The sequence below is a fragment of the Pristiophorus japonicus genome, chromosome 15, assembly GCF_044704955.1.
Source record: "Pristiophorus japonicus isolate sPriJap1 chromosome 15, sPriJap1.hap1, whole genome shotgun sequence".
NCBI lineage: Eukaryota > Metazoa > Chordata > Chondrichthyes > Pristiophoridae > Pristiophorus > Pristiophorus japonicus.
This window is the reverse complement of record NC_091991.1, coordinates 131,777,647-131,792,885: the sequence shown is the minus strand read 5'-3', so window position 1 is coordinate 131,792,885 and position 15,239 is coordinate 131,777,647. Positions and strand designations below refer to the sequence as shown.

General features: G+C 46.8%; 1 protein-coding gene across 1 annotated transcript in view; it reads left to right on the top strand.

The window, feature by feature from the left end:
• Positions 1-15,239, top strand: part of xylt1 (xylosyltransferase I) — a 234,389-nt gene that overhangs the window by 194,830 nt on the left and 24,320 nt on the right. Inside the window, exon 9 of the mRNA XM_070856725.1 lies at positions 10,240-10,435. Within this exon, the coding sequence (XP_070712826.1) occupies positions 10,240-10,435 (196 nt within the window). The remainder of the gene's footprint in view (positions 1-10,239; positions 10,436-15,239) is intronic.

Below are 15,239 nucleotides of genomic sequence, written 5' to 3'. Positions count from 1 at the left end.
GCTAACATTAGAAAATGGAGTAAGATATACCTTGCGATGCTTCGCATGTGATTTCGCCCCCAGTGCCCATACACCACCTTATCTCTCCTGAGTCCCACTACATAGACCGGTTAATAAAACAAGTAGCCTCTTCACTGGCCCGACACAAAGTCCATTCCAGAGCAGACATTTATTCTGACTCCCGGCTCAGAGCCTGAAGGTTTAGATTGGATTCCTTCATCATCTTTCTACGATGCTAAGTCCAAGGGGTCGATTTTAACCCAGAGGGGGATTTGGGCAAGTGGGTGGTGGAGGGGGGGAACATGGCAAAGAAAAAGCTCACTTGCTGGCCTAAGTTTGAGGCCCTGGGTATTTGAACTCCTGGGTCTTATTTAAATGCTGCTGGCCCACTTCCCACCCATTCCGGGCAGGAAGAGGATGCAGAGCGGCTGCCGGCAAGGAAAGATCAGGCAGCCCTTGGGAGAGTCATGCAGGAGAGAAGGTGGAGATTCCGGGTCAAAGCAGGTTGCAACTTTCCTTGTGGGGCCTGGTAGAACACTTCAGCCCACCCTTGCCCCACAAAGGAAAGTTTTACATTTGGAGGTCCTTGGAGGACCTCTTCTGTCTGCAGACCTGATTCAGCCTGGGGGGGAACCCTGGTGGCTTCTCCGCTCAAAGCCCCAGTTTAAAATTTTTAAATTGAAGGAGTAGGACCCCAATTTGCATAAATTCATGAGGCCCCCGCCTCGTTTGCACTAGCCGGCTATGGTTAAACTCAACCACCAGGTTTTTTGAGACTGCAGCTGCACCTACCTGAAGTTGCCAGCAAGTGGCATCTGAAGTCTGAACTGGCCGGTAAATCTGAATCGGTGCCATGTTGAACACTCAACACACACTGAACTTCCACTCAGGTGTGTGCGCTCAACGCTATCAAAGAAATACTTCCGTAGACGTTCTTATAAGTTTATCTGAAGTTATTCAATGCAATTAACGTCTTGATGCTGATTTTGTTTAGCCAATAGCAGAGTATTTAATAAAATAGCTTATGTAACTGAATGGGGCAAAATCTATTTGAAAGTTTGAACAATGGGGAATGGGTGATTTACTGATTGTATGTAAAGCGCATAGGGACATCCTGAGGTCGTGCAAGGTGCTATTTAAATGCGAATCAATCAATCTATCTACCTTTCTTTTTTCCTCATCTCATCTTATCCTGACAGTGGATCTCAAAGCTGCATGCATGAAAGTTATCCAGCTGCTTTGTGCAGACCTCTCTAAATACTGAGAACTCTGAATTGTGGTTTCCGCTTCCTCCACTGAAGCCCATCACCAGAATGTCACAGTGTAGCTATCAGATGACAGAAGAAGTCTGGTGCTGGAATGTTGTCTTGGCTGACTTTGAATAAGGGGGAAATTCCAACCGAAGTGTTCTTCAATTGAAATGTAACCTTTAAACAGCTAATCCCAGTAGTGCTTTTCATCTGTTCTTCAAACTGAGTTTAAAGAAGAGTCTTGTACAGACATGTGGGAATCATTTTCCTGTCCTTTCCGGTGCTACTCTTTGGCATCTCTGTCGATGATATATGAGACTTTGCAAAAGCTAATGAGAAGAGTTATTAGATCTACCGTGGCATGGGAAGAATGAGCTGAGAATGGGCCTCACACCACAATATGACAAGCAAGCTGCATTGGCAGTAGAAAGGTCAGCTTGACCAGCTTACTATGGGGAAGGATCACACAGGGACTTGGGTTAGGCGGGCAGGGACTTGGGTAAGGCGGGCAGGGAAGGAGCAAACGGGGACTCGAGGAAAGTACATGGACTCCGCATACTAAGAAGCCTCATATGCACAGGCCTAAAAAGGTCGGCATTGGTGGGGAGCCTAAAATGTCGGGAGGCATGCCCAGCAAAACAAAGCAAGCTACTGGAAAGGAACAACACTCAAGTGCCAGACCCTGAGAAAGAGTAAGCCTCTTGGGATAAATGTTAATGGATGGGTTTCCAGCAGGACATGGGCAATGTTATGAGAACGTTTCCAGGGTTTTGTGAGTTACATAGGTTTTCATGTGTTTGTTTGATTTTTAAGTGTACATAGTGGGCTGATGGATGAAACAGCATGGCTGGTCAAGTTTTGCCGATTTCGTTAAATGTTTTGATTGGCTCATTTTATTTTAGTTGCTGGTTTGAGATTGGTAGTGAGAGATTTTCCAGCCTGCCGAGTGACCATTAAGTATTTGAGCAAATCAGTATGGTAAACTGATAGCCATTGGTTAAATAAACCAATTGTTATAGGAATGGCAGATGATTTACAATGAGACAGACTTGCTGGACCTGAAGCGCCCTAGATACAATATATTGGCCCTGAAATCCCGGTGGTTTCTTCCCGCGGGCATTCGACTAAAAATAGGAGAAAAGATGCTCACTTACCTTTTGGTCGAACGCTCACCAGAGATCCCAGACTCGAGGCCTCCTCTTGTTGCGCAACGGAGCGCGTTTATGTTGGGACGTCCGTAGGAGTCACGTGGGCATGGACACCCAATCACGGTAAAGTATTTTCTCATTCATAGTAACAGGAGTTTCATAAGTCTGAAATTCCTATTATTATGAATGAGAAATAGACCCAAACACTACATAAAATTTTTTAAAAACACCTCACTCGCCATCCACTCTTACCTCATTGGAAGAACTCTCGCCATTGGCACTGCTTTTGTCATCTCTACTTCACCTGCCCTCTATTCCATTGACATGGATGCCCTTTATATTGTCTCAGCTTGGTCTTCAGAATCCCACCATGATCAACCCCAACAGCAGCAGCACCAGTAACCTTCTCCACAATCACCTGATGCTGCACAGAACAGAGGGCATCAGTACCCAAGCATATTGCTGCCAGGGATGGCCTCTCCATGGCCAGATTTACTTCACTTGACGCTGTACACCCTGGCTGTCACATGATGTGCCAGGTCAGCACCACCCGAGACCAATATCATAAAGCATCCCTACAATGCCCAAGCCATTGCTTTCTCACTGACTACCATTGCAGGGGGATACCGTTATGTCTCACTGCAACTCACTAAGGCATTTCCAAAAGTGCACACAAATCTGTCCACGAATGCAAAGTGTTTAAAATAAAGGTTTCAATGTTTGACAGCACATTAACAAAAACTGTACATGAACATTGGCTAAATGTTTTTTAACCTTACCCTCTTACCCCACATTATATTTGGGATCTTTATTTCTCCTCTCTGGGTCTTCGCCAAAGCAAGTGAATGTTTTAATTATGGGTTGAACAAAGCAATGTAAAGTCATTGCATAAATTCCAGATACACTTGTTCAAACTGTAAATCCAAGTATTCTATTAGTTTTTTTGATTGCTGTACCACATGTCTGAACATTAAAAGTGATGAGCGAACTTACTGTTGCTACAAATTCCCCTTCTTTACCTCCTTGTGTCAAATCCATTCCAATTCAATGCGTACTTACGACATTTTTTCAAACAATGTACAATGTTTGACATTTATCATTTACCATTTGTCTGCCTAATTTCACACCCTTCCCCTTCTAATTAAGCAGACCTCTTGTCTTAACCCTGCTTTCAGTCTGTTACTTTCACCATTTCTGATATTGCTTCAAAGGTACCCCTCCAGCTTAGAATAGCTTCTATTATGGTACCTGTCGCTGATGTTGGGCCAATGGGCTGGATCCGATTGGTCATTGTTTTTAAATATAGTTCCTATGATTGACTGCTACTAGCTCTGGGGAACTTCGAAAGTAATTATTTTCCCCTGTTGGTAGCCATTGCCCCACACATTTCGTCCATAGTCTCCTTCAGAACACAACAATAAATCCAATCTGTTAATGCCTTTATCTCTGTTCCACTGTTAAAATCCTCCAGGACCGGGTGTACGACAGAGATTTAGTAGCAAGTTAATGAATACTTACAGAAAAAAATTATTTAATACTTTGGCTTCATCAGTTTCACCAGCAGTTTAACCGTTTAGATTCTAACATTGTCTAATTACCCTTTTATTGTTGTGAGACTAAACAAATGTTTCAGGACAGTGCTAAACACAATGTACTATAGTTATCTCTTTTGACTTTCTGTACCACTAATATCGTAATCTGTTTTAACAAATTCCTGTGTTCCTCCCAGAGTTTCTCTCCCTCCTTTTCCTCTGGTAGTGTTTCCTCCCTCTCCTTTCCCCCTGTAGCATTTCCCCCATAGCTTTTCCTCGCTTTCCTTTCTCCCTATATTTTAAAGATGATTCTATGGTGTTGCCAGAGAAGATTGTCACTCACACAGAGCGTATCCTGGGAAACAGCCGGTGCATTCCCTGCAAACACTGCTCCCCAATGGATGCACCATATCACGGAATTACCCATCTTTAATTATTCCCATTTTAATTGCCCTGTTCATTTATTTTAGAGACCACTTGTTTAGTTTACATTTGCTTATTTTGGGTATATTTAACATTAATTAATTTCCTTTAGCACATTCCTTTAAAGTTTGCCTTTTGAAAGTCTCTTTTCTGGCCTGGTCCTCACTGGTCCTTTCCAGATAATAATTGTATTACGGTCACTAGTTCCCAACTATTACACTGTGAAGTTACCCTAATCATTTATAAAAATGTGATGTGAATGTGAATGATCTTTACAGAGGTCCACTACAGAATGGAAATCTTGTGATGGACTCTCTTTCCTCACTTCCATATGGTTTTCCCAGTTTATATGGGAATAATTGAAACCAGTCATTCATGTAGCATTATTGTCCATACATACACTTCATATCTCAGCACAACATGTGTCATAGTACTGAGCCTGCCCAGGGGTCTGTAGCAGACCTCTGTTCTCAATCCTGCTTTCAATTTGCTTGTTAACTTAATCTAGACTATTTAAATAGTGTCTCTTTCCCCAGGGCTATCTGTTCAGCATCCTTCAATTTAAAATAATCCTAAACATATCAGGTTACCCTCCTCCTCCTCCTCTCTGTTCCTGAACATGCTTCCCTGCACCATATTGAATTTATTCCTGTCTTCCGCAATGAGTCTTGTTTCTATAATCCCTGCATTTTCATAATACCCTGCTGCTATTTATGAATCCAATTTAGGTCTCCTGTTCTAAATGCTTCTAATACGTTTTCCCCCGATGTTAATGCCCTGTTAACAATATTCCAGGAATGCACAGTTATCAAGCATGCGATTTCTAAGAATGTGAACAAGAAAGCAGAACAAAAAAGTAGCACCTGTCAGAAGGGTAGTGGGAAGCTAGAACCATCTCCCTCAATAAGCTGTTGAGGCTGAGTCAACTGAAAGTTCTGAGATCAATTGATTTTTGTTAGGCAAGGGTATTAAGGGATTATGGAACCAAGGGGGTAAATTAAGTTGAGATGCAGGTCGGCCATGATCTAATTTGTTATGTATGCATGTTAATGTATGTACTGTAACACTAGACCACTGAATGTACCTTCACCCTGTATACACTATGCCTGTACCACCAGAGGGTGCTACTGCTGGAGACCTAAGGGTCACCTGTACACTGCAGGTAACCAAGTATAAAAGGGAGTTCACCTCTTGGTGTCCTCACTCTAGGAGCTGCAATAAAGGACTAAGGTCACTATAGTTCAAGTACTATACCCTTACCTCGTGGAGTTATTAGAGTGCTTGCATATACAACATAATTGAATGGTAGATCACGCTGGAAGGGCTGAATGGCCTACTTCTGTTCCTATAACGCTTTACAATAGTAATCTTTCAACACGTCTCAAACAGCCAATGGGACACCACTGCACTGCCGAGCAACTCGCTTCTCCTCCCTCATTGGGAGATATCTGGCGGTGGGTGACCACTGCCCCGATGCTCACCATCAGAAAACCCCCTCTGTACTATTCAGTTTTGTTTTTGCTGCAGGGGCTGTACTTTGAAATGCTCCCTTTACTTAAGCTCACTAGCACCAGATTTGACCTGGAATCATGTACTCACTTTCAGTTTGACTCTGCAGCTGCAAGAGTTTATCACAATGATTTTAACAAGGACTTAACAAGTGAAAATCTGACTTTCTGCTGGCTTTTGTTTCACTTTTTTGGCAGGATGAGTACAGCATTTTTACTCATATCTGCTTGCTTGCTCGGATTAGCAATCACTGAAATGTCAGGCCTAGCTGTTGCTTTAGTGTAATAACTTAATCGTCAATTCAGGGACAAATCGATGGGTGCACAACTAACGGAAGCTCCGTGGCTTTTAAAAAAAAATAATGTTTTTTTACTTAAAAACTAGGGGGCAGAGATTTGTGTCGTTTACACCCACCATTAGCGCTAAAGGGGCGCAAACGACATCTCGCCCGGGGCGTGGGGCACTATCAATGCCTGCGAAATTCAGCGGGATTTAGTGGAGGTGCTAACCGGTAACACCCCAGGCCGCTGCGCCGGCGTGTCGACATCCCCACCGTGTGCAGCGGCCTGTTTTCGCCTCGCAGTGAATATTCGGCAATGCTCACGCCAGTTTCACAATTCGCAAACTGGGCCTCAGGCAGCTCGCGAGGTGTAAATTAAAGGGGATGTGCGGCCCGCACTCTTTTTAAATGGCCGACTTTGCGGGGTCCGTGCTGCGATGTCGCAGCCAATCATTGCAGCGGATAAATCCCCTGGACCTGATGGCTTGCACCCGAGAGTCTTAAAAGATTTGGCAGCAGGGAGAGTGGATGCATTGGTTGTAATTTACCAAAATTCCCTGGATTCTGGGGAGGTCCCAGCAGATTGGAAAACTGCAAATGTAATGCCCCTATTTTAAAAAAAGGAGTCAGACAAAAAGCAGGAAACTATAGACCAGTTAGCTTAACATCTGTCGTTGGAAGATGTTGGAGTCCATTATTAAAGAAGCAGTAACAGGACATTTGGAAAAGCAAAATTTGGTCAGGCAGAGTCAGCATGGATCTATGAAGGGGAAGTCATGTTTGACAAATTTGCTAGAATTCTTTGAGGATGTAACGAACAGGGTGGATAAAGGGGAACCAGTGGATGTGGTGTATTTGGACCTCCAGAAGGCATTTGACAAGGTGCCACATAAAAGGTTACTGCACAAGATAAAAGTTCACGAGGTTGGGGTTCCAACTGTCACAGGACGGGAGAGTGGAGAGCACCAGTTCCAACTGTCACAGGAGAGAGAGTGGAGAGCACCAGTTCAAACTGTCACAGGACGGGAGAGTGGAGAGCACCAGTTCCAACTGTCACAGGATGGGAGAGTGGAGAGCACCAGTTCCAACTGTCACAGGATGGGAGAGTGGAGAGCACCAGTTCCAACTGTCACAGGATGGGAGAGTGGAGAGCACCAGTTCAAACTGTCACAGGACGGGAGAGTGGAGAGCACCAGTTCAAACTGTCACAGGACGGGAGAGTGGAGAGCACCAGTTCCGACTGTCACAGGATGGGAGAGTGGAGAGCACCAGTTCAAACTGTCACAGGACGGGAGTGTGGAGAGCACCAGTTCAAACTGTCACAGGACGGGAGAGTGGAGAGCACCAGTTCAAACTGTCACAGGACGGGAGTGTGGAGAGCACCAGTTCAAACTGTCACAGGACGGGAGAGTGGAGAGCACCAGTTCAAACTGTCACAGGACGGGAGTGTGGAGAGCACCAGTTCAAACTGTCACAGGAGAGAGAGTGGAGAGCACCAGTTCAAACTGTCACAGGACAGAGAGTGGAGAGCACCAGTTCCAACTGTCACAGGACAGAGAGTGGAGAGCACCAGTTCAAACTGTCACAGGAGAGAGAGTGGAGAGCACCAGTTCACACTGTCACAGGAGCATCCAGTCGTGCCCCGGTAACTGCCCCCAAAGGAAGTGGAGTGTGGGAAATTGCACTCCGCTTCCATTGAGGGGTGGTAAGGCCAATTCTGCAGCGGGAGCAGGACTTCCACGCTGGTGGCTAAAATTCCCTGCCCCAGAAGGTTACCGCCCCCAAGATGGGAGCCTGTGCGGGGAGGCAGAGGGAAGATGAGGGGAGACGGGGGCGGGGGATGGAGGGGAGAGTGGTGGCGGTGGGGGGGGCGGAGAAACCCAGGGCGGGGGACAGGAGGGGCCACATTGCAGCGAAGGTCTGGGGGGGGGACGAAGTGTGTTGGAGGGGCGGGCCTGGGGGCTCTGTGCCTCGGTGCGGGGAGTGTTCGGAGTGGGGTGGACGGGTTGACTGCGCAGATGGCGGTTGGTGGATGTGGTGTGGTTAGCGTCGCGGGGGCGTGGCTCCGGGGTGGCCGGGGTGGCCGGGGCTGGGGGCTCAACATCTGGGGGTGTTCGGCATTTGGGAAGGATTCTGACGGGACGGGGCGGGTTGGGTGCGGGGGGAGTGTTCCCGGTGTTGGGTGGGTCCGGAGCCGGGGGGGGGGGAGGGGGCACGCTCTTGGGATGGGGGATGGGCTGTTTGGGGCTGGGATTGGGAGAGACTTCTTCACTCGGGGAATTGTTGGCCTGTGGGGTTCCCTGCCGCGGAGAGTTGTTGATGCCAGTTCATTAGATGTTTTCGGGAGGGAGTTGGATGTGTTCCTTGCGGCTGGGGGGGTTGGGGGGTGTGGAGGGGGCGTGGGGGGGAAGTGCTGGTGTGGGTGATCAGCCATGATCTTGTTGAATGGTGGTGCAGGTTCGAATGGCCGAATGGCCTACTCCTGCACCTATTTTCTATGTTTCTACCTATGGGGGTAATATATTAACATGGATAGAGGATTGGCCTATGAACAGAAAACAGAGAGTCGGGATAACTGGTTCATTCTCTGGTTGGCAATCAGTAACCAGTGGGGTGCTGCAGGGATCAGTGCAGGGACCCCAACTATTTACGATCTATATTAACAACTTGGAAGAAGGGACTGAGTGTAACGTAGCCAAGTTTGCCGACGATACAAAGATGGGAGGAAAAGCAACGTGTGAGGAGAACACAAAAAATCTGCAAAAGGATATAGACAGGCTAAGTGAGTGGACAAAAATTTGGCACATGGAGTATAATGTTGGAAAGTGTGAGGTCATGCACTTTGGCAGGAAAAATCAAAGAGCAAGTTATTATTTAAATGGAGAAAGATTGCAAAGTGCTGCAGTACAGCGGGACCTGGGGCTACTTGTGCATGAAACACAAAAGGTTAGTATGCAGGTACAGCAAGTGATCAGGAAGGCAAAGGGAATCTTGGCCTTTATTGCAAAGGGAATGGAATATAAAATCAGGGAAGTCTTGCTACAGTTATACAGGGTTTTGGTGAGGCCACACCTGGAATACCGCGTGCAGTTTTGGTTTCCATATTTACGAAAAGATATACTGCTTTGGAGGCAGTTCAGAGAAGGTTCACTAGGTTGATTCCAGAGATGAGTGGGGTGACTTATGAAGAAAGATTGAGTAGGTTGGGCCTCTTCTCATTGGAGTTCAGAAGAATGAGAGGTGATCTTATCGAAACGTATAAGATTATGAGGGGACTTGACAAGGTGGATACAGAAAGGATGTTTCCACTGATAGGGGAGAGTAGAACTAGAGGGCATAATCTTAGAATAAGGGGCCGCTCATTAGATGCAGAGAAATTTCTTCCCTGAGGGTTGTGGATCTGTCGAATTCGCTGCCTCAGAGAGCTGTGGAAGCTGAGATATTGAATAAATTTAAGGCAGAAATAGACAATTTCTTAAATGATAAGGGGATAAGGGGTTATGGGGAGCGGGCAGGGAAGTGGACCTGAGTCCATGATCGTATTAAATGGCAGAGCAGGCTCGAGGGGCCATATGGCCTACTCCTGCTCCTATTTCTTATGTTCTTATGTCTTCAACTTATTGACAATCCAAATTGTGATTACCTGTGTTTTTGGCTTCGAACCAAACTTTCCACTTCGTGTCAGAGCAAATCCTTTCTTTTTTCAATACTTTACACCATTCAAGAGGAAAAGACTGGTGTGTACATAGAATAATGAAAGCAGTAACATTAAACTTTCCTTTTCCTTTATTTGGTTTTGTTGCCGTCTGGATTGCTTTCAAAATCAAGCCAGCGTGTGTTAATTTAGTAGGAACCAGTTAAAAGAAAACAACAGGGATTAAAGGCTTTTCCCCATCTCTGGGGCTGTTTATAATGAGCTCTGTTCTAAATGTCTTTTCCTGTGCCGCTGGAGACTTTATGCTATCGGCCGAGTGCTCTACCAGAGCACTCTTTGTTGACTGGACTTTTTCTTACTTTATGGTTAGGGTCATTAAAAACTCTGCTTTACATGTCATTTTACAGCTAATGTTGTCCTCTATTCTCTTTCTTTATTGTAGATATTACGCTATGGGTCACCCGGTCTCTGTCCATCTCTACTTCTATGCTGACCGGTTCCAAGGCTATCTGCTGAAACACCACGCAACAAATCTGGCAACCAGCAAACTGGAAACACTGGAGACGTGGGTGATGCCGAGAAAAATGTTTAAAATTTGGAATCCCAGCAGTGACTTTTCCCGGCTACAGTTCGCTGAGGTAAAAGAATAATAACATTGCAGGTTTTCTTTTATTGCTGTGACGGAATTGGAACTGTCATATCTGCCAAATCTTTAAATACCTTGATGTCATTTGAAGCAGCATTCACAGGCCCTGCCCAGGCATTTTCACTGTGAATAGGATGAGTAAACAGTTGTTATGGGAGAACGGAGCCAGCTGCAACCGGCGGGAAGGGGGCCAGTGATTGGCTCATTTTAAATATATTTATTGGGGGTGAAATTCATTGTCGGCCCGTCTGGGGGCGGTAACGTTTGAAAACTGGAAAACTTGGCGGCGGGCCCTAATGCTTCCTGGCTTTCAAAAAAATGGCTTTAACGCTCCAGGAAGGAAGTGGAGCGCTAAATCAAGCACTCCACTTCCTTCTCGGAACGCTAAAGGACGCAGGCAGGGCGGAGACATCAGCAACGATGCACACTGGGCCGTGCCGCGCTGTCGCGCTCGGAGGCCCCTTCCCTCCCTTAAAAGGAAGGGCCGTCACTGCAGGCTCTGCAATTTAAAAGTCACCTGCCTGGACCACCGGGGCCGCAGTGAACCCGTGCGCGCAGAATGCCAGGCTGAATGATTTAGCGTGTGCGCTTCGCTAGCCTAAACCCAGAACTTGTGCGGCCCCTCTGGAGCCTGCGCAACTCCGCAAATTATGGCCCGTTATGTTTTTAAGTCACAAATATCTGTGACTGCAATTCTGCTATTAGAAAGCCTGGTTTGAGTCTGCCTGCAGTCCACGTGTTGGATACCAGGTGGTTTGTGTTCTCAAAGTCCACTCTGTCAGACATCTTGGGGAAGGTGAGAGTCAGGTGATGTTTTAGCCTTTTTAAAATGTTAACTATTTTGTAGTAGCTTCATATTTTTTAAATGGTCCCCTAACAGACCAGAACAGAAATGCTGACCAACTTCCTCCCCAGTGCAAATAACTGTCAGTGTTCCATCCAGACCCTGCCCCTGGTCTTTCATGTAATCACATTCCTCCCCATCTGGGAAAGCTCGTTACCTGACTGGGGCCTATGTTCATCCAGCCATCAGGTGCCTCCTGAAACTTCACTGCCCGTAATTTGCCATCTCTGGTATCATTAACACAATCTGCAAGGGAAGTGGGCCCAGGGGTGGACTGATCCCCGAAAGAGTGCGGGATTCTACATTATTCCCATGGAAAAAGCAGCAGACTGATATTGCAGCACCTTGGAACCATTCACAGGAACACTCGCTAAATTTCTCACGTGGCTTGTCCATCCCTGGGCCCATGCACATTTAGAAATACCAATTGAACAAATATTCACCTTGACTGGAACATTGAGCCATGCCTCAGTGAGTAGCACACTCGCCTCTGAGTCACAAAGTTGTCGGTTCAAGTCCCACTCCAGAGACTTGAGCACAAAAATCTAGGCTGACACTCCAGTGCAGTGTTGAGAGAATGCTGCACTGTTGGAGGTGCAGTCTTTCAGGTGAGATATTAAACGGAGGCCCCGTCTGCCCCTTCAGGTGGACGTGAAAGATCACATGCCACTATTTCAAAGAAGAGCAGGTGAGATATCCCCGGTGTCCTGACCAATATTTATCCCTCAATCAATATCACTAAAACAGATTTACTGGTCATCATCACATTGCTGTTTGTGGGAGCTTGCTGTGTGCAAACTGGCTGCCATATTTCCCACATTACAACAGCGACTACGCTTCATTGATAATAAAGCACTTTGGGACGTCCTGAGGTCGTGAAAGGCGCTATATAAATGCAAGTCTTTCTGTATTTCACCTCCCCACTGAGGTATTTTCCCCTTGCCTTCCCCTTCCCTCCCACCCTCCTCCTCTCCCCTTCTCCCTTCGATCTCCCCTCCCCTCCCTTTCTAACGCTCCTTCCTCCTCCCCATTGCCCTCCCGATCTGTTAATCCATGAATCTAATAAATTGCAGTGTTATGTAATTTGATGTGTATGTATTTCCTGCAGAATTTTCAGAATAATGTCAGCTGAATCTCTGCAGAAGAACATACATTTGAAAATGTCTATTGTTATAAATATTTTTTTACGTAACATTGTGTCATGTATTCAACTATCATTGTAACCCATGTATAAACTGACCTAAGTTGTATACCTTGAGAACACTGACCACAGGGGGCGAACTTGTGGGAGACACTCCTAACCTGGACTTTCCAGTATAAAAGGGGAAGCTCCACCCACTGTTTGCCTCTTGAGGTCTTGGTAATTAAGGTAACTGGTCAGAGGGTGACCTTCTCTCAAGTATGAGCCTCGTGTGCATTTTTACTGTATAGTAAGGACATATTATTGGCGATGAGAAACTGGGATTTAAACCAGGCGAGCATGTCCACTAGCAGCACAGAAGAGAGGTACTGTGTTGGTGATGATTGGGACGACTTTATTGAGAGACTACAGCAAAGTTTTGTCACTAAGGAATGGTTGGGACAGGATTCGGCCGACAAATGCAGGGCTCATCTCCTGACGGTTTGTGGATCCAGAACGTACTCCCTGATGAAGGACCTTCTAGCGCCAGAGAAGCCAGCGGACAAGATGTTCGAAGAGCTCAGTAAGTTGATCGGGGAACACCTTAAACTGGCGAGAAGCATGCACATGGTGAGACACGGTTTTACACGCATTGGCGGCGTTCCAGACTTCGTGGCAGATCTCAGGCGAGTGGTGAGCCTATGTAAGTTCCCAGATGCATGCAGAACGGAGATGCTGCGAGACTTTTTTATTGAGGGCAACGGGCACGCTGGGGTTTTCAAGAAACTGATCGAGACCAAAGACTTGACCTTGGAAGTGGCGGCTCTGATAGCCCAGACAATTATCTCAGGGGAGGAAGAGACCAGAATGATTTATGGCAAAAATCTTGGCTCAAATGCGGCAATCGACCAGGGAGTCAACATTGTTAACGCGGCACACAGTTCTCTAGGCAGACAAAGGCAATCAAACATGCCCCAACATGCAGTCGAACCCAAAGGGGGAATTCAACAGAGACAATGGCTAGCTGAACGGCGATTCATGCATCGCAATGGACAATGCGACCAGTAATGGGGCCATCAACACCTGTTAATGGTGCGCTTAAGGACAGTTACAGAGACAGTCAGAGACAATTGACTGGTAATAGATCTTTTGTTTCCAACAACGGGGCCTCCAGCTCATGCTGGAGGTGTGGAGGCAAACACCCAGCCAGAGCTTGCAGGTATCAGCAATATACCTGCAGAAACTGCAACATCAGCGGTCATTTGGCACATATGTGCAGGAAGCCTGTAGCCAGGTTGATGTACGAGGAGGACGGGCCCGATGTAAGCCCTACGAGGCCAAATGAATACGGGGGGGAAATCGCTGGAAGCTAAAGTTCAGCGAGTTCATGTGGAGCACATATACAGTTCATATACCAGGCGTCACTGATAATGATGAAAGTGCTCCTCACTGGCATCCCAGTATTAATGGAGCTAAACACGGGGGCCAGCCAGTCCCTGATGAGTATCAAACAGTTCGAAAGGTTGTGGGTGTCCAAGGCCAGGAGGCCAAAATTATTGCCGATTGACGCAGTGCTACGGACATATGCAAAGGAGATAATTCCGGTGCTAGGCAGTAACATCATAGTCGTGACCCACAAAGATTCGGAGAACAGGTTGCTACTCTGGATTGTCCCGGGGGATGGTCCCGCACTACTGGGGAGGAGTTTGCTTGCTGTCATGAATTGGAAATGGGCCAATGTCAGTGCAATTTCTTCTGTGGAGTGAGTATCATGCTCACAGGTCCTGGACAAATTTGACTCATTATTTCAACCCAGCATCGGCACTTTCATGGGGGCCAAGATAGTGGTTCACATAAACCCGGATGCCAGGCCAGTACACCACAAGGCCAGAGTGGTGCCGTACGTGATGCGGGAAAAGATAGAATGCGAATTGGACCGCCAGCTGAGGGAAGGCATCATCTCGCCAGTCGAATTCAGTGACAGGGCGAGCCCAATCATGCCGGTGCTCAAGGCGGATGGATTGGTCAGGATATGTGGTGATTACAAGGCCCCATCAATCGGGTGTCACTCCAAGACCAGTACCCGATACCGAGAGCGGAGGACCTCTTTGCGACGCTATCCGGTGGCAAACTTTTTCAAAATTGGACCTGGCCTCAGCTTACGTGAGTTGAAGAAGCTGACCACGATCACGACACACAAGGGATTGTTAGAGTATAACAGATGTCTGGTCGAGATTCGCGATCTTTCAGCGAAATATGGAAAGCCTCCTCAAGTTGATTCCAAGGGCAGTGGTTTTGCAAGACGACATCCTTATCACGGGTCGCGATACTGAAGAACACCTCCACAATCTGGAGGAGGTACTACGCAGACTGGACCGGGTAGGGCTGCGTCTGAAAAAGGCGAAGTGCGTCTTCTTAGCTCCAGAGGTAGAATTCCTGGGGAGGAGGGTAGCAGCAGACGGGATCAGATCTACTGCATCCAAAATGGAAGCAATCCAGAGAGCACCCAAACTCCGTAACTCGACGGAGCTGCGTTCATTCTTGGGGCTCCTGAACTATTTTGGCAACTTTCTTCCCAAATTGAGCACGCTGTTAGAGTCGCTACATGTGCTCCTACGTAAAGGTCGCGATTGGGCCTGGGGGGACAGCCAGGAAAGGGCTTTTGATAGAGCACGCAATTTGTTATGCTCGAACAAACTGTTAAAGTTATATGACCCGTGTAAGAAACTAGTTTTAACGTGTAATGCGTCGTCCTATGGGGTCGGGTGTGTGTTGCAGCATGTGAATGCCAATGGTCAGTTGCAGCCGGTAGCTTATGCCTCGAGAAGTCTG